Source organism: Phoxinus phoxinus (genome assembly GCF_949152265.1).
Source record: "Phoxinus phoxinus genome assembly, chromosome: 20".
Lineage (NCBI taxonomy): Eukaryota > Metazoa > Chordata > Actinopteri > Cypriniformes > Leuciscidae > Phoxinus > Phoxinus phoxinus.
Genome location: NC_136895.1, coordinates 23,418,461 through 23,439,681, shown reverse-complemented (window position 1 = coordinate 23,439,681; position 21,221 = coordinate 23,418,461). Strand labels below are relative to the sequence as shown.

General features: G+C 37.2%; 4 protein-coding genes across 7 annotated transcripts in view; 2 read left to right on the top strand and 2 right to left on the bottom strand.

Moving 5' to 3' along the window:
* Positions 1 to 21,221, bottom strand: part of LOC306988964 (uncharacterized protein) — a 191,620-nt gene that overhangs the window by 57,354 nt on the left and 113,045 nt on the right. The gene's annotated exons all lie outside the window — the stretch shown is intronic.
* The window catches only part of LOC306988956 (uncharacterized protein), a 170,650-nt gene that overhangs the window by 95,353 nt on the left and 54,076 nt on the right, over positions 1 to 21,221 (top strand). The gene's annotated exons all lie outside the window — the stretch shown is intronic.
* Positions 1,082 to 9,094, top strand: LOC306988954 (uncharacterized protein). 2 transcript variants are annotated; one of them, XM_079594196.1, is made up of 10 exons: positions 1,082 to 1,279; positions 2,632 to 2,916; positions 3,027 to 3,244; positions 3,351 to 3,519; positions 4,950 to 5,246; positions 6,505 to 6,564; positions 6,954 to 7,004; positions 7,483 to 7,556; positions 7,694 to 7,737; positions 8,795 to 9,094. In XM_079594196.1, exons 1-10 carry the CDS (start codon positions 1,207 to 1,209, stop codon positions 8,841 to 8,843), a joined length of 1,320 nt encoding a protein of 439 aa, XP_079450322.1. In that variant the 5' UTR covers positions 1,082 to 1,206; the 3' UTR covers positions 8,844 to 9,094. The 2 variants fall into 2 exon arrangements, with proteins under 2 accessions (XP_079450322.1, XP_079450323.1); XM_079594197.1 differs by lacking the exon at positions 1,082 to 1,279 and having other exon boundaries at positions 2,758 to 2,916.
* LOC306988946 (uncharacterized protein) lies at positions 11,773 to 20,317 on the bottom strand. 2 transcript variants are annotated; one of them, XM_079594175.1, is made up of 18 exons: positions 20,268 to 20,317; positions 18,411 to 18,717; positions 18,163 to 18,252; positions 17,881 to 18,019; positions 17,255 to 17,350; positions 16,785 to 17,168; positions 16,562 to 16,663; positions 16,254 to 16,486; positions 15,982 to 16,160; positions 15,792 to 15,882; positions 14,962 to 15,309; positions 14,740 to 14,857; positions 14,362 to 14,453; positions 14,142 to 14,259; positions 13,760 to 13,867; positions 13,286 to 13,474; positions 12,972 to 13,148; positions 11,773 to 12,756 (listed from the first exon to the last, which is right to left on the bottom strand). In XM_079594175.1, exons 3-18 carry the CDS (start codon positions 18,235 to 18,237, stop codon positions 12,539 to 12,541), a joined length of 2,667 nt encoding a protein of 888 aa, XP_079450301.1. In that variant the 5' UTR covers positions 18,238 to 18,252; positions 18,411 to 18,717; positions 20,268 to 20,317; the 3' UTR covers positions 11,773 to 12,538. The 2 variants fall into 2 exon arrangements, with proteins under 2 accessions (XP_079450301.1, XP_079450302.1); XM_079594176.1 differs by lacking the exon at positions 20,268 to 20,317 and adding an exon at positions 19,791 to 19,985.

Sequence of the window (21,221 nt, the reverse complement as noted above, 5' to 3'; positions counted from 1 at the left end):
TGTTTCTCACACTGAATGATGGTCTTGTGTTTGTGTATAACGTTAATGGAGGGTCTTTGGGCCCTATCATACACCCGGTGCAAATCCAGCGCCAATTCACCCTATAGCAAAGTTTCCGCCAGTAGGGGGCACTCATGCAACGTAAGCAATGACGTACATCCGAGTGAACGAGGCAAAGGTAAGTTAGCGAGTGAAGGGCATGACAATTTTCGACAGTAACGCAGTCCTGGATATCGGTTCTGCGTAGATTTTGCTCATCTCAAGCCTAGTGTCTGATGACGGACTGATAGTGACCTCATGACAGAAGCCATGCCCACTACAGCAAAGACAACCAATCAAAACAGTGAAAAAAATCCCAATACTGTAACAGAACTGTTCAAAAACACAGGTTTCAATCGTTTTGGCCTTGCTTTACTGACTAAAATACTAATTATAAAATGGGTAGTTCCAGTCCTTGATTCTGATTGGTTGAGCCGCGTTCGAAGCCGTTGTAAATTACTCAACAAACACACACATGTGACCGCATTACATTAATACTGCGCAACTGCCGTTTGTGATGCTTTGTTTGCTGCATGTGTTGCTTGGCAACCTCTTTGGAACTACATTGCTTGGCGGAGGAATACATGTGTTATATTGTTATATTTTTTGTTGCTGGTGTTTATTTTATGAATAAAATAAATATCAAAATGAAAAATTTTATGGAGTAACCGTTTTATAAAAGCAATAATAAGCCCCTTGAAGCCGTGTTTTACAGTGGATTTAGAACAGCTAAGGGTGTTTTAGGCACTCCGCTCCGCGTATGTATTTTCTACAATGTCCTTTTTAGCTGATATGCATGTGTTGCTTATAATTCCAGTGGAATGTATGAAGCCACACTCATTCGCTCTCACAGACACAACCATTTCTTGAAAGTTTTTCATTCCGGAAGTCCAGTTTCCTGCAGAAACATCCTGAGCTATTATTGGCCTAACGTTTTTACCGAAAGAGTGCGGAACCTTATTTTGTTCCTCAGAAATAACACTCTGTTTGTGCTGTTCTCTCTTACTCCTGTCTCTACATGCCCAACCCGGTATCACGCTAAAGCGTGTAATACACACGCTGGACCACTAGCGGATGCGTGTCAGGGTCACGCTTTGCCTTCTCTAGGCGTGAACATGACACGCATGAATGTAGGTTGAGTACCAGTAGGGGGCGATCATTTCCTCAATGCCAACAACTCTCCACGGACCAAAGAGAAAGCGATATAGTGCATTCTCTCCAAAATTCCCGCGTCGTTCAGGTCGGTCAAAGGCATATTTTTATTATGGTGCTGTAATTTAAGAAATCCTAACGTTGCTGTAGCCTAACGTTATATTTGTGTGTGTGTCGAGTGTGGAGCTTTTAATCAATGGTGCTGTTAACGTTACTGTGGTCAATAACGTTAATGGAAATTGATATTAATTGGCTAATTAATTAATCACAGAAAAATATCGATTCTGATGTTGTATCTATTCTAAAAGGATCGATCCTCACATAAAAACATGTCGATCTTAAGGTGTTTTTTTAAACCAGTAATGTTAATTTTATTTATTTAGAACGAATTTATTTTATTCAGAAATTATGCATTAAACTGATTAAACGTAACAGTAAATGCCTTTACATTGTTACAAAAAAATGTATAGGCCTATATTTCATTTAAATGCTGTTCTAATAATTATGATGCTGAAAATTCAGCTTTGATCACAGGAATAAATTACATTTTAACATATTCAAATTGCAATAATATATAAAAAAAAAAAATTATAATTCGTTTTTACAAAGATTTACTGTATTTTTGATCAAATAAATGCAGCTTTGGTAAGCATTTTAGACTTCTTTCAACATTAACCATCTTAACGACCCCAAAACTTTTGAACAATAGCGCACATGTAACATTTACTATAATTATTCTAGTTTGTGCAATTACATTTATTTTTTATTGATCGTTAAAGTTTTCAAGTTTTACCTATTGGGGTACAACAGTGGCAGCCCTTTAAAAAATGAACACTGGTTTTACTACGGTAACCATACACACGACTAATTACAGGTGCATCGAGAGCACAAATTACAAAATCTTTTAGTGGTCATGAAAATGTATTCAGATTTAGCATATTAATGATGCATTCACCTCATATATCACGACACACTGCTTTCCCTTAAAGGAAAATACATTTAAATCCAAGTGGATGCTTTTAAAAGTAAAAAGTAACGGTATTGGCGTTATTGACCCTGTATTTACTTGGTATCGGATCAATACCAAATTTTACTTTAGTACCAAAGTACCAAATAGTACTTTCTGTTCTGTGGTGTGCAATCTCCACTATTTATCTCTCCTATTTTATGCAGTCCTGCAACAAGTTGTCATTAATAACATTGTCACAAGCTTGCAGTGACAAGAAATTATTCTTTTGGCTAAACAGTAAATGTAATTAATTTCTATGAATTCAGATCAACTGTTCATTCGTGCAGTTTACATGCTAAATATGCATTGTGCAATAACAGCAGCATCACAGTTACCTTCTTTATTTTGTTACAGTTATGTGTATAATATGACAAATCCAGGAAGCCTTGCTGCAAGAGAATGAACTGTTTTTGTTTTCCTTTGTCCAACAGCTCCTGTTTTTACCCACCATCCTTCCCTGTTACCTCCACCTGTATACCTTTATAAGATAACCAACGGCTCTTTTAAGAGCCACTCCTATACTCCTCTTACTACCTCTCTCTCTCAAACACTCTCACACACTCTCTCACACACACACACACACACACACACACACACACACACACACACACACACACACACACACTCCCACACACACTCACACTCTCTCTCTCTCTCTCTCTCTCTCTCTCTCTCTCTCTCTTTCTTCCTCTCTTCCAGAAGCCTGTTGTCTTCAAGTAAGTATTGCTTTTTTTTAATTTAAAATCCATCCCGTTTTGTTTGTGTGAAAGAAGTACTTCTCAAAATCTTTTTGTGTCTCTGTCACTCTCTACTCTATCTATGATAGAAATGCCAGGCCAAGGGTCAACAAGGCGAAATTGTATGGTCTGCCATACAAATCTTAATGTGGCCTGCAAAACTTGCAACACATGCAAGGAAGAACAGCCACATAAGCTGAGGCTAAAAAAAAAACTAAAAAAATTTGATCAGAAGAGGGAGAGCTGGGTGCATATGCAGAAAAAAAATCGAACCACCTCTCATATCGAGGACGAAGCTGTGTTGTTGGTATGCGATTGTTTTTATTGTTTTTATGCAGGTTATTTTCCAAATGTTGCTATATATATTTTAAAATAATATATGTTATTTTATATGTGTGTCCTTGTCTTTTCAGCTCGAAAAATTGCAGGCCCTGGGATTAAGGGGGGTTTTACTTTTGTCCAAGCCTGGAAAAAAGCCGAATGATTGGGTGTCTGAGGTTTTGGCACCCCGCTGCCAGTTGAAGGAGACAGCACATACATGTCTCGAAAGAATTAAGGGCCTGTATGATATTGTTATTCAAGGTAAGAATATTCTGTTATTAATTTTTTTAAAATGTCCTTTATTTGATGCTGTCACAGGTAAGGCTGTGGTTGCCTTTTCTTGACTAATAGATCATTCAGATTATCATTGATGGTTTTCGCTTACAACTAAAACTAAACTAATTGGGAGAGGTTAAAAGTTAAGCAGCTAGCTATTTAGCTGCTCACGTTTAAGCTTGGTTTTAATTTTAATCTTAAATAAAATAGAATGTACACACCAGATGATCCAGTATAGACGCAGAAGCACACACTTTGGCGTTTATAGAGATGAAATTTATTTTACAAACGCATGCAGATATGCTGCCTTTTTTTCACTAAAACAGCGCTTGGTCCTAAACTTAGTGATCCATGCACATTATAGATGTTGCAGATCAGGGCTGTACACTTTTTAGGTGGTGACACTGGTCCTAGCAGAGTAACTTCACGATAGCCTATATTTTATTATTTCTTTTTTTATAACGAACTAAGACATTGATGAACGAACTATGACGCCATCAGCCATATCACCCTGTAGCCCAAGACTGGTTGCCCACTGAAGCTAAGCGGGGCTGAGCCTGGTCAGTACCTGGATGGGAGACTCCTGGGAAAAGCAAGTTGCTGCTGGAAGAGGTGTTAGTGAGGCTAGCAGGGGGCGCTCACCCTGTGGTCTGTGTGGGTCCTAACACCCCAGTATAGTGACGGGGACACTATACTGTCAATGAGCACCGTCCTTCAGATGAGACGTTAAACCGAGGTTCTGTGGTCATTACAAATCCCATGGCACCTCTGGTAAATAGTAGGGGTGTAACCCCAGTGTCCTGACCACACTCCACCCATTGGCCCTTACCAATCATGGCCTCCTAATAATCCCCATCCATTGAATTGGCTCTATCACTCTCTCTCCACCTATAGCATGTGTGTGGTGAGCGCACTGGCGCCGTTGTACTGTGGCTGCCGTCGCATCATCCAAGTGGATGCTCACACTGGTGGTGGTTGAGGAGAGACCCCGACATCATTGTAAAGCACTTTGGGTGTACAGTAGTACATATGAAAGTTCTATGTAAATGCTTCATTCTATTCTATTCTATTCTATTGAATTGAAAGACAAGGTAATTAGCCATGCTATAATTTTTATTATAAAATTCCAGTAGAAAAAATGTCACAATTGGTCAACCACCAGACTATCTCAAACATCCATCACATGTCTTGAGAACATTCACCTATTAAATCAATACAATATTGGAAGTAGTTAGAACAGCACTTGTTAGGTCTATACACATCTCTTTTTGCTACTATGGCTGGAACTAACGATTATTTTTACTGTCGTTTTTTTTCTTGATTAATCGATTAGATGTTTGTTCTATAAAGTGACGTAAAATTGTGAAAAAGGACGATCAATGTTTTCTAGATAATTCTGTACTTCTACAATGTAGGCTGGACCCCACAAGGCGCTGCAGAACAACTAAATGAACCTTCAGACCCAGTTGAACCCCCAACAGGACCACCAATGGTCACACCTGATCACCAGGAGGCAGTGGCCCTGCTTAATCACCCAACAGCTCCAACGGGACCCCCAGCAGCCCTTATTGAACCACCAAAGTCCCCAATTGGACAGTCAGTGTCCCTTTTAGCACCCTCAGTACAACCACAGCAGCAATCCCTGAACCTGGGGGAAAGACCCCACTCCCCAGAAGGACCTTCAGCAGCATCCCCAGTTTCTCTTGAAAAAGGTAATTATAAAAAGAGCTACAGTATATGAAGAGTATTGAAAATAAGTTGTAAGCCCCACAAAACCATACTCTTACTTTGTGTAATGTGAAATTGTAAACAAATTCAGAGTCCCGGAAACATTTATTATTATTATAATCCTGAAAAAAATAAAATTACACAACTGTTTTCAACATTGATAATAATAATATTACTGTTTTTGCTGTATTTTGGTTCAAATAAATGAAGCCTTGGAGACTGGAATTCTTCTTTTAAAACATAAATAAATCGAACCGTTCTAATAATTTTGGCCACCACTGTATATATATTTTAAAACGATTTTTGGATTAGAACCTCTCATCAAATTCCATGAACTGCTACTGTTATCATTACATCATTACTTCAACCATGCCTGTGTTTGCACATATTTAGGACATTGTTTCTGGGTGTTTCGGTGTCTTCCCATTCATGGTGTACAATATATTGACTCACTATCTTTATTGCAATATCACGTTGTGCAATATCATATAAAAATGTTGCAGAAGGTATGCAATATTCCGTTCATTTTATGGAGAGTTGCATCTGTCGACTGTAGTTGTGTTCAATTTAGAGCCCGCTTGAAACCACTATGTAATGATCATGTTTCATTGGCCAGTTGCCCTGTCAAATGCACGAACATTCCCTGTAGAAGACCACATGATGTGTGTGCATACTTCGACAGTGTGTGAGTAAAGAGGGAGAGAGAGAAGAGAGTTAGATGAGCAAAAGAAAAGAAATAACAAAAAAAAGATGAGTGTGGTTCTGGGAGACAACGAAAAAAATGGAGATCGGAGGCGAAAAAATATCAGAAACGGGGCCAATCAACTTTAGTGTTTTTTCATGTTTAAGAATATCTAAATTAATATCGGTATCACAATATTCCAATATCACATTTTGTCAATATCGTGCAACCCTACTTCCCATAGACACTTTGATGGAAATTGATTTAGCAAGATTTTAAAACCATTCATGTACATAATAAACATCTAGACATTTGTACTCAGATCTCTAATATGGTCTGAAAAACCTACAGAAAAATCTGGAAATTTGAAATGTGTAGGATACCTGGTTGTATTATTCGAAATTGGTCTGTCTAAAGAGCATTTTTTTAAAGGTCTCTGTCTCGCCTTGGAAAAACATTTAGACAAATAAAGCCCAGTCTTCATCTTCATTATTTTGCAAATTTACACAAAATAATATATATATTTTAACATATTTTAAATGTTTCCCTGTATTTAACAGACGAAGGTGTGGAAGGAGGCTGTCCTGCTCCCACTACAGTGCGGCTAAATAAAAGGAAAGGTATGTTGATGTACTGTGTGTAAATCCATACATTGGGATTTATATTGTTGTGAGTCTTCATGAAGGCTGTATTTGCATTTGTAAGTGGCTGTGGTCTATTAGATTTAGACGATGTCCAAATGCATATGTTTATTTAACAGTAGAGCTGAACAGTAGGGCTGAACAACTAATCAAAATCTTATCGAAATCGCAACATGGCCTACTGCAATTTTCAAATCACAGGAGGTGCTATATTTGTTAAAGGCAAAATTTGTGTTACAATACCATTTTCAATTAAATATAGTAGCGCTGGCCTACACATCATATTCTACAGCTCTTTGTTACATACAAATCCTTGCAAAATTCACACCATAATCATTTAAATATGTTGTTATTACCCTGTTTGACAGTGGAAGTTGTGGAAGGAGTTCCCACTACAGTGCGGCCAAATAAAAGGAAAGGTATGTTGATGTAAAGCTTTCTGTATAGTAATGTGGACTGAATGCCACAAAATTGATTAGTATGAGCTGCATTACTTAGCTACAGTCTTCTGGCAATTATTTGGCAACATAATAGCATAGTCAAAAAAAAAAGTGGCACACATTTTTTTTGGTTTTGGTTTTCACAGTCAAAAGCATGTTAGTCTCTGCTATGAGAAAGCGATTAACAACTCCCAAGCAGTACAACAGAGATTCATTTGAATTCATGGATTTAACTTGTCTTTGTTTGCCAATATCACAACTGCCCAACCCTAAAGCTTGTTTACAGTATATTATCAGTTTTCAATACAACTTCTGTACCATAATAACTACAATATGAAAACTGTAACTAACTAACTAACTAACTGTAACATGCTAGCTTAATAACCACTTATCATTCTATAATGGCTTGTTTATTGTAGTGTTAAGCTCTGTGAATGTAATATTTTTTTCCTTTCAGAATGCCCACATACAGTGACAGGGAGCCAGGATTATTACCCTGTGAAGAGGGTTGCCAAATACAAAGTTATTAAGGTTAAATACCACTAAAACACTACACAAGTTACACAATGTTCTTTTATTGGTGTAATGGTCTTGAAAAAGTATTGGTGATTGGTATAACTGCTAAACATAGCAAATATTTGAAACTGAAAAAGTCTCACTATTTTTAGGGCCAAAAATGGAAGCAAGTGGAGTGGGAGCCATGCAAACTCTGGTGTGTACGACTTCTCATGAGTAACACATAGCCAATTAGTTTTAACATGTACAAACTATTGACATATGTTAGGTAAGATCAAGGTAAGATTTGTTTATGTAGTTCATAAATATATTATTATAACCAACACAAAGTGTCTTAAGAAGGTGTTGGGCTACTACGTGCCCCAGAAGAGTTTCATGCTCTTTGGCATAGATTCTTTAAGTCTCTGAAATCTGGGGAGCTCCATTCGTCTATGCTTTCATTTGGTGTTTTGATGACGGTGGTGTCCAAAACCATAACAGCTTCAGTCCAAAAAGTTATGGTGGCTCTTGGTGGCTTAACACCTTACTAAGACACTTTATTTAGTTTTTTCTCTTAATTCCCTTAATCTTATTTCCCATTAACACTTTACATGAACACCAAAAGTACCGTTATAGCCAATAATGATTAAGATGTTATGCCCAAACTACACGGCCTGCATTATGTGAAAGTCTATATATATATGCCCCATGTAGTTACATTGGAGCTCATTTTTAATTAAGTTTCTCAAAAGTAATGTGACATTTTTCATTTTAGGACATCATTAATTATCATAAATCTACAATACAGAGATACAGAAATTGTCTGTTACAGCATTACTGCCTTAATAACTGGATCAATATATTTAGTGTCAGCTTGTGATCTTCATTTGTCACATATGTTGTCTCACAGTAAAATGTGGACTCCTCATTTTTGAGTTACTAAGACAAAAACTAAGTAGTTGGCCTAATGGTAAGCAAGATAAACCTACCAAAAATGTAAAACACTTTGGAGTATTGTGCACACCAAACAGTGATTCATGTCAGAAACATAACAGATTATAGGATTTTCTTGACTTAAAAATAACAATTAAGGCTTTCCTTGCATTGTAGTTGACTAACATTAGCCTACAGTGAACATTAGCCTGTAATGAAACCCCACTAAAACACAGCTATTGGAAAACAGCTACAGGAGTCTTAATGTGTGTCTTTGTGTCTACAGTTCATCTGCAGAACCAAAACATCTAATTGCATATTATTTCCTTTTTGTGTGACAGTGGAAAGAAGTGGCCATTGGAGTGGGTGGCGGATATGGACACTTGTTAGTGCTTCCATCAGGTGCCCAAGAAGGTGCTGGAGCACTTTTGTGTGTGTGTAATAGTTTGCCTTTCTTTCTTCTTACTGTTATGAAAATAAACGCTTCTTGCGACTGGACCCTTTCATTGCCACTTTCAGTTGTATTTCATTTTGCACTTTATATTGGATATTAATACTTTCGTGTTTTGCACTCCAATTATTGTCACTTTTGAGCAAGTTTAGTTATGATTTGTCATTGTTGTTTACTGTACTTTCTTCAATAAAACATTTCATTTATTTTCAGACACACTATTTATTGAATAATACACGTTATTATATGAGCCTCCAAGACAACATAAAAATGTATCTGAGAATTTATTCTGAGAATAGTTTAAAAAAATAAAACCATTTGTAGCTTTTGATCCTTAACTTTTCTCTATGTAGAAAACATACTGTTTCTCCTATGAATAATACATGATGTCCTGTCAGTGTTGGGCTATTGAAACATATCAATCATCCACAAATTAATTGATCACATATTTTGCCTACAATGAAATGTGTAGGCAAAATATGTGATCAATTAATTAGTGTGGATGATGTCAAACAATGGAAATGCCTTTGCATACAGCACCATGGTTCTAAATGGCAACCTGTTATACAACTGTCCCTGGATCCCCCTTCCTCTTCAGATGGCACTGTTATTACCAACAGTGTATAGATTACTTTTACTAAAATTATTGCAAACAGATGTCTTTCATTAACAAGGTAATGTACATGACTTGAGCACAGGACTTTTCAGGAGGTGTCAACCTAGTCTGCTGAACTTTTGTCCCAACCCGTCTGCATGCTGTCTTTTGGTCAAGGACCAGGTTTTAATATGTTTTTTTTTTTGTGTGTGTGTGTGCATGTGAAACTGACCCTGAATCAGACCTCATGATTTGGTGTCTTGCTCTGCTTGTGGTATAGGCTGGTGTGAGTTTTACAAAGTTACACAAAAGTAATTAGTAAATCTAATTACTGTTTTGCTCTTGGTGATATGGGAAGTGTAATTTAATGACATAGTTATTTAAGGTAAATTAGATGACGATTGTCTATATAGCCACTTAGCCATATGACCACTGCATAAAAACACTTAATTATGATAAAGTATGGTATGGGAGGATGGACACTGGATATCTATTATGATACTGTGATTTCTTTTTTAATGTAACTCACCTCTGTATTTTAATTCATATTCATGAACACCACTAATTTGAGATCACTCTGAAAGTTTTTTTTATTAGGTTAGGGCAGGGGTAGGCAAGTTCAGTCCTAGAGAGCCGCTGTCTTGCAGAGTTTGGCTCCAACACTGACAAAACCTCACTTGGCTATAGCCTTAGTAATCCTGAAGACATTGATTAGCTTGTTCAGGTGTATTTGATTAGGGTTGGAACTAAATTCTGCAGGACAGTGGCTCTCTAGGACCGAACTTGCCTACCCCTGGGTTAGGGTTTGTGAAAAAGAAACGTTCCAAGAGGTCCACAGTGACATCTGTGATTCAAATAAGTCAAAATAAACATTTAATTAACGAATATTGGCCACTTTGTCCAACAAATACATTTTAATTAACATTTATACATTACACCACTTCATGTTTCTTTGAAATGCATGCATGACACAAGGGCTGAGTTGGCAGAGTGAAAATTAAAATTTTGTCATATGATTAAACCAAACACATCACTGGAAAGGTCTTGATCAGCCGAGTAACAGCATTGCAATCTGAAGGCAGTACCTGGCTCCTGCTTTGAGATATTGACCTCTGAACTTTGATATTAATGCATGTGGTGAGTCTTATAATTCAGCAACTGAATGGGCTACAATGATGAAACCAACTGTTATGTAAAGCTCTTGAACTCTTCCATCACGAGGGATACCGTTTGGTGAGATCACCAATAGGGGGCATCACCAAAAATGGTAAAAATTGAATCTCACCTAGTTATCATTTATAATATCAAATTCTGACCGAACTATCATGTTTCACATCCCCCCATACCCATTAGTGAACTCTCAGTTTTATACTCCAGACATCCATTTACATGTTTTAGTCATTTACAAAAAGAAAACTACAATTCCCTGTTGCAGCAGATTACAACGTGATAGACAGCGCGTTAAATATGTAGTTCTTCCGGTTGGCAAAATAGGGTTGTAAGTAAGTAGGGTTTCAAAAATAACTATAGTATAAAGTAACTTCCTAACAGACATGCTACTGCAAAAGCATATACGTGTTGTATAAATTCAGACCAAAAACATCGTCTTATGGTTATCATTATCAGCCAAAATTGCTTGTTTGGGAGATTCATGCTAGTTGCTAAGGTAACCGTGAGCCTGACCACAAAAACGGAAGAAGGGTGCGTTTAAAAAAAAAAACGTGTTAGGTAAAGAAATGTGAATACTGACATTGCCAACAAATAATTTTAAAATATGTCATCCTTTATTAAAAAAAGAAACGGAAGAAGGGTGCGTTTAAAAAAAAAAACGTGTTAGGGAAAGAAATATGAATAACTGACATTAACAAATAATTTAACATATTAAAACATTATATGTTATAAAATATGTTATCCTTTATTAAAAATTGTGTTTTCATGTTGAAATCGAGGCACTAGATGCTAGGGATGTTTTCGTTGACATTTTGGAGAGCGGCAGGGTCACTCTGGACTGATCGCCAGTCCATCACACAACCATCAAACTCCCATTCACACCTAGGGCAATTTTATGAGTCTCCAATTAACCTATTCTATTCGTTTTCTTTAGGTTAAATATATTTTTATACAGAAAATAATGATACAAATAAATGTATTTGCATAGCACTTTTCAATGTAAAGAACAAAGTTATATCTGATACAACCACAAGGACATACATAAATATATGTACCGGTATATAAAATGCTAGACATAAATGAAAGCAAATTGCTTATGATTGTAAGCTGATATTTACAACACCAACTAATTAACACTAGTTGTCTAGTGTTAATTATTGTATCCAGAGCAAAGTTATGCAGCAGGATAATGAAAAACTTGTCTTATTTATGGATATAATTAACTAATTAATTAATACAACACACAACTCTATACCTACTTGACAATTAACATGTGAAAATGTTATTTTGTGTGATTACTTTTAGTTATGTACCCTGTATACAACTGGCATACAAATTTAAGAGAAAAATGAAAAATCAGTAATTTACAGTAAATGGTTTATTCCAAAAGTATCCACAATCACTGTGAATAACATTATACAGGTGTATAGAGTATAAAACAATCAAACTATTACATCAATGTAAGTGTAACATTTGTGTACAGTAAAGGTCATTATGTTGACAAGATGAGATGGGTAAAGCTTGGGGAAGTCACCACTGCAAGAGGCTGCTGTCATTTGCAAGCTCTAGCACCACAGTTGACCGCAGAAATAGACCGTGAAAACATCGGAGGTGAAACTTAAAAACCGACCTGCTGTTTGTAAACTGAGTTTTGGAGAATCACATAAAAAAAAATGAACAGTGGTTTCCTATCCATCTATGAAGCTAATGCTACCTACACACTGCAGGAAACAATTATAGTCCAAAATAAAAGCACTGTATCAGACATCCATTGCACTTCAAAACGTTTTATGTTTTCCTTGCAACACACCTGCAGTCCAGTCATAATTGATACGCAGTCTAAAGGCATCCCACCAGTTAAGCACTAATTTACACTGCTTCAAAATCACTGTCATCTGAACTCTCAAAATCAACTTCTTCATGGTCCTCCGGTATCTCCTCGGGCACATCCTCCAGCAGAGAAGCAGCATTTGGTCCTAAAGCCAGGCTGTAACTTGAGCATACGACTTGGAACTTCTCCTCCACATCTGCAAGCCTTTTCTGAAGAAGACACAGTAGCCCGCGATGACCCTCTTCACTTAAACTGCCTAGAAGGAAAAATTAAAAACGAGGCATGATAATACTTCCATTGAGTTAGTGTTGTTGAGCTATTCATTAACTGACTTTACTAAAGAAGTACAGACCATTTAGATCCAGCCACAAGGAAGCCATAATGTAACACTAGAGGATCTCAAAGTGAGAGGGGTTTTATAGGATCCCCAAAAGCATTATAGCAAGAATCTAATAAAAGTTAGCTTCTTACCACAGTTTCTGTCAGAAGACATTTCTGATATCCTTCTCCTAATGTTTCCAGCCAGTTTTCTGAGATAGGTGCAGTGCTGTCTCATCTCCCTCATCACAATGATCTTTTCCTCTTGAAGCCGCACTTTTGACATGTACACATCAAAAATCTTCTTCTTGGTGAGAATGTTGCTGGATTCTGAAGTCACACAAATAACATCCCTTCAATACAAATTTGACCTGTACATTCTAAACAGCAGGCAAAACATTAGTGTATGTACATCCCATAACCTGGTGCAGGGTGCAAAATAGCCTTAGTTAGAAATTGCTACATACCACTGCTGTGCACTTCCCATGGCCATATTAGACGGTCTCCTCCCCCCACAGAGAGCCCGCTCTCCACCTTCTCCTCAACGATGCGCTCCTCATCTGCCACCTGCTCATTGTAGAGCTTGATTGTTTGCAAGAGTTTTCTCTTCTCTTCCCACAATTTTCTTCGACGCAAGTGTCGGATTTTGTTGCTGTCTATAAAAATGGCAAAACACAGAAAACATGATGCACAAGCATGTGTATGCAGATATCAGAAAGTTCAATGAAATACTAATATTTATAACTGACTAAAGAATTAATCAATTAAAATGTAAAAAAAATAGAATGACTTAAAAGGCTTAATAGGCCTAATATCTGTAAAATTTTAAGGAAGACATTTTAAAATTAAGGACCTTAAAACACGTTAAGACCAAAACAATACAGATAAGACATCTGCAAGTAATAAAAATGACATAAATATTAGATGAGTTATCAACATACCAGTCTGATTATAAAGGCTGGCTTTTTTTTGATGAACACCAAGAAACATTTGTTCTATAGATTTCTGACGTTCATGTTGGTCATCCTCACATCTGGTACCTACAGAATCTTAAAGCAACAACAATAATACAAGTAAATGTTTATAATGTATTTTAGGCTGTACATTTAAACAGTTTGAAGTTCAAGTTAAGTTTGTTTAGAGCCCCAAATCACTGTTTACAGTCTCAAAGGAGCTTACAAGACCACAAGTTTATAACAAAAAAAACAGGACGACACGTCCTTACTTAATCCTTATGCATGGCAAAGATTCTCAGTTACACAATTAATTATCACACTGCAATATTAGTAAACTACATAGAAGAATGTCTATAAAATACTGTACCGTCAGTAGCCCATTTTCTGACATCGTCTACCCACTGATGCACGATATTCTCAGGACACCCCAGCTCACTGCTCAAATTCTCCAGTCTCTGAGACTCAGCCTCAGCCTTTTTGAAAGTCTGGTGTAAAAAAACAACAACAAGATTTCTGCCTTTGCGATCTTAAAAAGTGAGAAAAATCATGAAAAGCGTTGTATACATAACTCAGACACAACATAATACCTTGATGTATCTGCTGGATAGTGCAAGATGAAGGCCTTCCTGCTTCCGTCGGTTCCATCCAATGGCATGGACAGTTAGCATGTCATTCCTGGCTTTAAACAACAAAATGATGTGATGGAGGAAAGTCCCATTAATGCTCACGACATTTTACTTCATCCACACATTGACCATTGAGTTTTAATTTAAGAGAGATGTAATGCAGTTCTATTAATGTGTTACTATCATATTAGAATATTTCCAGCTTTATATTTGCAATAAATCATATATAATATTTGCAACCTTAGAGTACAAAGTATTAGACAGAAAGAATAAAAACAATAAAAAGAAGAAAGAATAAAAGACAGTTTTCCTAAAATAATATAAATAAGCAACAATTACCAGATTTTGTCATGTACTTAGTTGTCAGGGCACACCGAGACAGGTAGCTGTTTACCATTTCGACCTCCTCCCCTGCAGTTGTGCCAGCACCTTCCTGATTTTTGCCATTCCAGATTATCTAACAAATTAGGGTGGCACTTATATTATAATCATATACAGTCAGTGTATTATATAAGTCATAAAAATACAATTTCAAATGGTATGATAAAGAATATGCAGTACCTCACACTTGGTTGAATGAGCCTTGGCATGCATGACAGAGAGGAATGGTCTTATCTGCAGTAAAGGTCTGAGTTCCAACATGGAGACTGCCAACTTTTCCAGGTAAGGCCAATACTTGCAAGCAATATCCGTGCAATAGAACTGTCCGTTTGTGGCTGCTTGGAGCTCCTTCTGCAGGTACAGCGGATAAGCAAATATTTCCCCCCTGTACATGTTAAGAGCCTTGAGTAGCACTCCGTGTCTGCAAACAACCACCTCAAGGCCCTCTTCATCCAGTTTGCTTGCTCTTCTGGACGTTTCACGTGCAGCAGACCACTGACTGGCTCCACAGATCCCTTTGCCGGCAGTCTGCATGACAAAATAATTCTGGTTAAAACTGAAAGTTGCTAGAACTAGTTACTACATCCATCAGGATGAGTCAGGTTACATCACACCAACTGGCATCTTTGTAATGATCGGTGACAATAAAGGTTTACTTTCAAACTACTACTAAAGAGGAGCTTCAGAAAATGCATCAACACTTTCTCTACTCAAGCAACACAAACTAGTTGAAAGGCAGGGTGACAAACTGCATGCATAGTCACCATCTCTTACAGAGATCTGCTATTACATAATGAATGAGCTACTAAACTAGCCACTTTGGATGGCACCACACATATCATATCTAATTTCAAACCTCAACACAAGATTGCTTGAAAGAGTGCACCATGCTCAAAGTGCTTGTAACAAACTAAGATACTAGTGTGTATTATATAAGCTTACACCAACTAGGGATACAATATCTATTTAATAAAGCAACAATCATACATTTCAAATTTTGCAACACTAACACTTTTCATTTTACTCCTGATCTCATCAACAAAATGGTGTACATCAGTGTCCATGGCAATGAAGGTGCCATCAAAATAGGGTTCCTCTGACCTTAATAGAATAAGAAAAAAATGTATGTTCAGTGTCAGACGTTATATGTTCTGTTAACTTTACATTAAGTAAAATAATTACAAGTTTAAAACAACTAACCCCTTTGACTGCCGAAATCGGTACACTTTTCTGTTGCCATCTGCACAAAGAGCAAGCATGTTGGGTGTACATGCCGGGCAGGTGAAGTGCTCTACACTGGCCATTTCTTCACACTGGTACTGGCAGAATGTGTATTCCATGAAGCTTCTTTGGAATACGTCTCCATGTATTTTCCCAGTCTGTACATGCGATTAGTAAAGAGTAAAATTAAATAGCTACACTAATGTTCTCCCATCTCTACTTAAGGCAACTTTGATCCACACTGATCTTACCCTTCCAAAGAGACAGGTCCTCCTCTCCAACATCCGCAAAAAACCTTGTCTTGATAAACCTGGTGCAACAGTTTTCATTTCTTCAAATGAGCTGAAGACATCTACGGAAAACAGCGTGTCAGCATTCACAGATGCTGGCCAATACCCACTTCTTATTAGGTCGCTCATGTCAGGTGTCCAATGAGCCAGACATAATCTGCACAGCAAGTTTGGCAAGTGCAAATCATACCGACCTAAAATCAAAAAGTAGAACATTCTAACACACAAAGGGACAAGATAAAATTAAAATATAAAACCATAGTTCATACCATTTATGCAAACCAAAATTATTGCTCTGCCAGCTGATTCTGTGACGTTTGAAGGGTCACAAGTGCATAATTGGACAGGTCTCACTGTAGGCAATAAACATACTGAAAGGAGAAGATAAATAATTAGTGAGAAAGCATTAAAAATATGTACAATTAAGATAATAAAAGACTAAAGATAAAAAAAAAACTTTAATCAATTTACCAAAAAGGTTCAAAACACTACCTTGATTGACCAGTGTGTATTTGCCTTCTTTTTTTACACAGCACACTGTTGGCTCAATGGGCTTGTAAACTCCCTCAATACAGGACTCCCTGTTATGGAGAGTGAGTGTTTTGTGTATGTGTATGTCACAATCCATACACAGCCACTCTTGTGGCATGCAGTCTCTGCAGCGAATGACAGCAGGAGATGTGCAGTGGCTGCAGTTCTTTTCTGGAGCCACATTGCAGGACAGCAAGCAGTTGATGTGATAAGACCTTGCTTTCCGCCACTCATCTTGGGCTACAGATTGGCGCAAGCACCATGATGTGGATGTTGAAGGATGCTTGTTGGTACCTTGAACATCTGCTGATGTCAGAATATCCTGCAGTTTCTGCATCTCACTGTCTAAAAGACAGAAATAAGAAAATAATCATTCCTTTCATGCTTACTGCTAACTTGCTTAATTACAGTAAGGTCAGGTGTCATTTTACCGAATAAGTGTTGAGAGCAGTTTGGTTGGGTAACTGTGGGAACCTCCTCAGGTGACTCAAAATGAGTAGCATCCTCACTGCCAACCACGGAAACAACTGAAAAGATAGAAAGGAAAGAGTAAACAATTTTCATATCTTACAAGCACATAATACAGTCTGACAATTCCATTAATCTCAAAACGTTCCCCCCCCCCCCCCCCCCCCCCCCTCATAATCTGGACATAATCTTGAACTGTCAGCTGAACATGAAGCTGACACCGATTGCTTCACTTCCACTTAATTTCTTTGTAATTGCTTAGCATTACAGTGAAGTCAACATAAGTAACACATCCAACATGTGGTGTTTCTGATGGCACATTTTAACAAACAGTATTTAAAGGAAAATTATTCAAAACCGGAAAACAGAAATCCTATTAAGTTTTACCATAGAAAAAATAAATAAAGGAAAAAGCTGTGCACTGGAAGCCCCCACAGTTTAGTGGTCTATGTTTTAAAAGTGACACAAAACCATATATGTTACCTAACAAATAGCAAGCTGAATTCTGTATACAATGGGCACAGTTATACTTAGTTAAAAAGCATTGGGTGGTGGGTAATCACAGATAATCTTGGAAGACATGAACTACCTGTAGCTGAAGCACGTTTTCGTGTCTCTCCACTTCTTCTTCTTTTTAGCAGTGGACGTCCTTCAGCATCTCTCTCCACCCATCGGACATTAAATGTACTGCCTTTAGCAGATGCTGCTTTGCCCTTCGCTTCCTTTGCCTTGCATGACAGAAAGAGAGCATTGTATGATAACACTGAAATACAGCCAACTCTTGAGCAGTTCATTCAAATGTTGCACTCTAATTGCCACTCTTTAGTATTATTACCAATACTGGAAGAGCACTGTCTAAAAAAATACTCACTTTGTTTTGAGCAATAAGCATGTCTGCAATGAAAATAGCATCATCTACTCTCCCTCTGTCTTGCTGAGCAGCCATTTCAAAGATACTATACTGGAAAGGAAGATAAAAACACGGTCAGACAAAAAGAATTGAGGACGGAGTATAGGGTGGCTTTAGGCTATATAAAAACTCAATTTTAAAAAAATGTTTTGGACAGTGAGAGAGAGAGTAAAGTGAAAGATAAATAAAGAATATAGAGTAATACTTACTTGAAGACAGTGAAGCTTTAGAAAAAATAAATGGATAGAGAGAGAGAGAGAGAGAGAGAGAGAGAGAGAGAGAGAGAGAGAGAGAGAGAGAGTGTGAGTGTGTGTGGGAGTGTGTGTGTGTGTGTGTGTGTGTGTGTGTGTGTGTGTGTGTGTGTGTGTGTGTGTGTGTGTGAGAGAGTGTGTGAGAGTGTTTGAGAGAGAGAGGTAGTAAGAGGAGTATAGGAGTGGCTCTTAAAAGAGCCGTTGGTTATCTTATAAAGGTATACAGGTGGAGGTAACAGGGAAGGATGGTGGGTAAAAACAGGAGCTGTTGGACAAAGGAAAACAAAAACAGTTCATTCTCTTGCAGCAAGGCTTCCTGGATTTGTCATATTATACATATAAGTACTGTAACTGTAACAAAATAAACAAAGATAATAAGGAACTGTGATTATTTTATTGTACAGTGTATATTCAGCATGTAAACTGCACGAATGAACAGAAGCAGTGTGTCGTGATATATGAGGTGAATGCATCATTAATATGCTAAATCTGAATACATTTTAATGACCACTAAAAGATTTTGTAATTTGTGCTCTCGATGCACCTGTAATTAGTCGTGTGTATGGTTACCGTAGTAAAACCAGTGTTCATTTTTTAAAGGGCTGCCACTGTTGTACCCCAATAGGTAAAACTTGAAAACTTTAACGATCAATAAAAAATAAATGTAATTGCACAAACTAGAATAATTATAGTAAATGTTACATTTTTAATTGTAACATTTTTAATTTTTAATCGCGCTATTGTTCAAAAGTTTTGGGGTCGTTAAGATGGTTAATGTTGAAAGAAGTCTAAAATGCTTACCAAAGCTGCATTTATTTGATCAAAAATACAGTAAATCTTTGTAAAAACGAATTATTATTGCAATTTGAATATGTTAAAATGTAATTTATTCCTGTGATCAAAGCTGAATTTTCAGCATCATAATTATTAGAACAGCATTTAAATGAAATATAGGCCTATACATTTTTTTGTAACAATGTAAAGGCATTTACTGTTACGTTTAATCAGTTTAATGCATAATTTCTGAATAAAATAAATTCGTTCTAAATAAATAAAATTAACATTACTGGTTTAAAAAAACACCTTAAGGTCGACATGTTTTTATGTGAGGATCGATCCTTTTAGAATAGATACAACATCAGAATCGATATTTTTCTGTGATTAATTAATTAGCCAATTAATATCAATTTCCATTAACGTTATTGACCACAGTAACGTTAACAGCACCATTGATTAAAAGCTCCACACTCGACACACACACAAATATAACGTTAGGCTACAGCAACGTTAGGATTTCTTAAATTACAGCACCATAATAAAAATATGCCTTTGACCGACCTGAACGACGCGGGAATTTTGGAGAGAATGCACTATATCGCTTTCTCTTTGGTCCGTGGAGAGTTGTTGGCATTGAGGAAATGATCGCCCCCTACTGGTACTCAACCTACATTCATGCGTGTCATGTTCACGCCTAGAGAAGGCAAAGCGTGACCCTGACACGCATCCGCTAGTGGTCCAGCGTGTGTATTACACGCTTTAGCGTGATACCGGGTTGACATGCCATCTATTTTTCCTTTCTAATGGCAAAATGTTGAATTTCCTCAAACAAGCAATGTATTCAATTTATCAGTGCTATTTACTGTTAATGTCAGTACAGTAGTGTCTGTTTAATTTACATGTACATTTACCATCAACTGCTCAAGTAATTGCCTATTTTTTTGCAAAGAAAAAAGCAGTAAACAATTGGCCGTATTATGTAACAACGCACAAATATGAAATTGTTAATTGAACTGTTGTATAAAAGCAATATCATACTCATAATTGTGCTGTTGATCTGAATATCGGCTTCGTTCCCCTCTGCATTCTCACTTTCAGACGATAAAGGACTTTGTGGAGTGGTTGGCTGGAAGATATTAGAGAACCAGAGATGTGAATATATAACAGTGAGAAGCTGCTTTAATGTCAGTGTTAGTCAGTCTCATCACACACAGAGATCAGTGCTTATACACACAGCCCTGATTTTCTCTCATAACAATGAATTCAGATTTAAAATATAATCCACTCATTTTGGAAAAATAAATAAAAAAATACAAAATCCGAATACAGTGGCTCTTGTTTTTCAAGGTTCTTGAGCACCATCTATTCTCTCTCCTAAAGGATCTTATATTCATATTAAACCCTTCCTGACTGATGTATATTATCTAAACATTGTCCCATTGTTAAGGTGCGTTAAAGTCCCAGTTAACCGGAAGTTGCAACTGACTTCATTTCAGTGTTGTGACGTATTTCCGAGAGAAACGGAATACTAAATGAGAAAATAGAGGGTGTGGCTTGTTTTTTTCCAACTGGAACCTGATTGGATCTAGAAAAGTAGGCGTTTCATTCAGGCAGCAGACTGTCAGTTGGAGGGGTGTGGTTAAGGACGTTAAGCCGAAGCCCAACCCGTCAAACTGACATCATTAGAGAAGGGCCGTCATTGCAGAGGGGAGGAGCATTTTCAGATTTTAGGCTTGTTTGAGATGCGCCTTGCCTCATCTGAAATATAGTCGAGAGTAGTCGCTGCAGTGAGAGGAGGAGTGAAAAAAGTGCAGGCAAGACGGACAGATCTCTCTTCTCGCAGTGGATCTGACACCTGTGAGATCAAAGATGGATATCGCGGGATTCACGGGATTCACGCTCGTGCACAGTGTTGCTAATAAACTGGATGTAATTTAAGTTTTGTTGCTTTTATATGAAAATAAATATAATGAACAAGACACCCAGAACTTG

Excerpts from the sequence above, each read along its gene's own strand:
- LOC306988954 (XM_079594196.1), top strand. The coding sequence starts at position 1,207 with ATGCCAACAACTCTCCACGGACCAAAGAGAAAGCGATATAGTGCATTC. Across the intron at positions 3,245-3,350 it reads AGGACGAAGCTGTGTTGTTG|CTCGAAAAATTGCAGGCCCT; the intron begins GTATGCGATTGT and ends TTGTCTTTTCAG. Across the intron at positions 5,247-6,504 it reads CCCAGTTTCTCTTGAAAAAG|ACGAAGGTGTGGAAGGAGGC; the intron begins GTAATTATAAAA and ends TGTATTTAACAG.
- LOC306988946 (XM_079594175.1), bottom strand. The coding sequence starts at position 18,237 with ATGGCTGCTCAGCAAGACAGAGGGAGAGTAGATGATGCTATTTTCATT. Across the intron at positions 17,169-17,254 it reads CTGCTCTCAACACTTATTCG|ACAGTGAGATGCAGAAACTG; the intron begins GTAAAATGACAC and ends TCTGTCTTTTAG. Across the intron at positions 13,149-13,285 it reads ATGGGAAGTGCACAGCAGTG|AATCCAGCAACATTCTCACC; the intron begins GTATGTAGCAAT and ends GTGTGACTTCAG.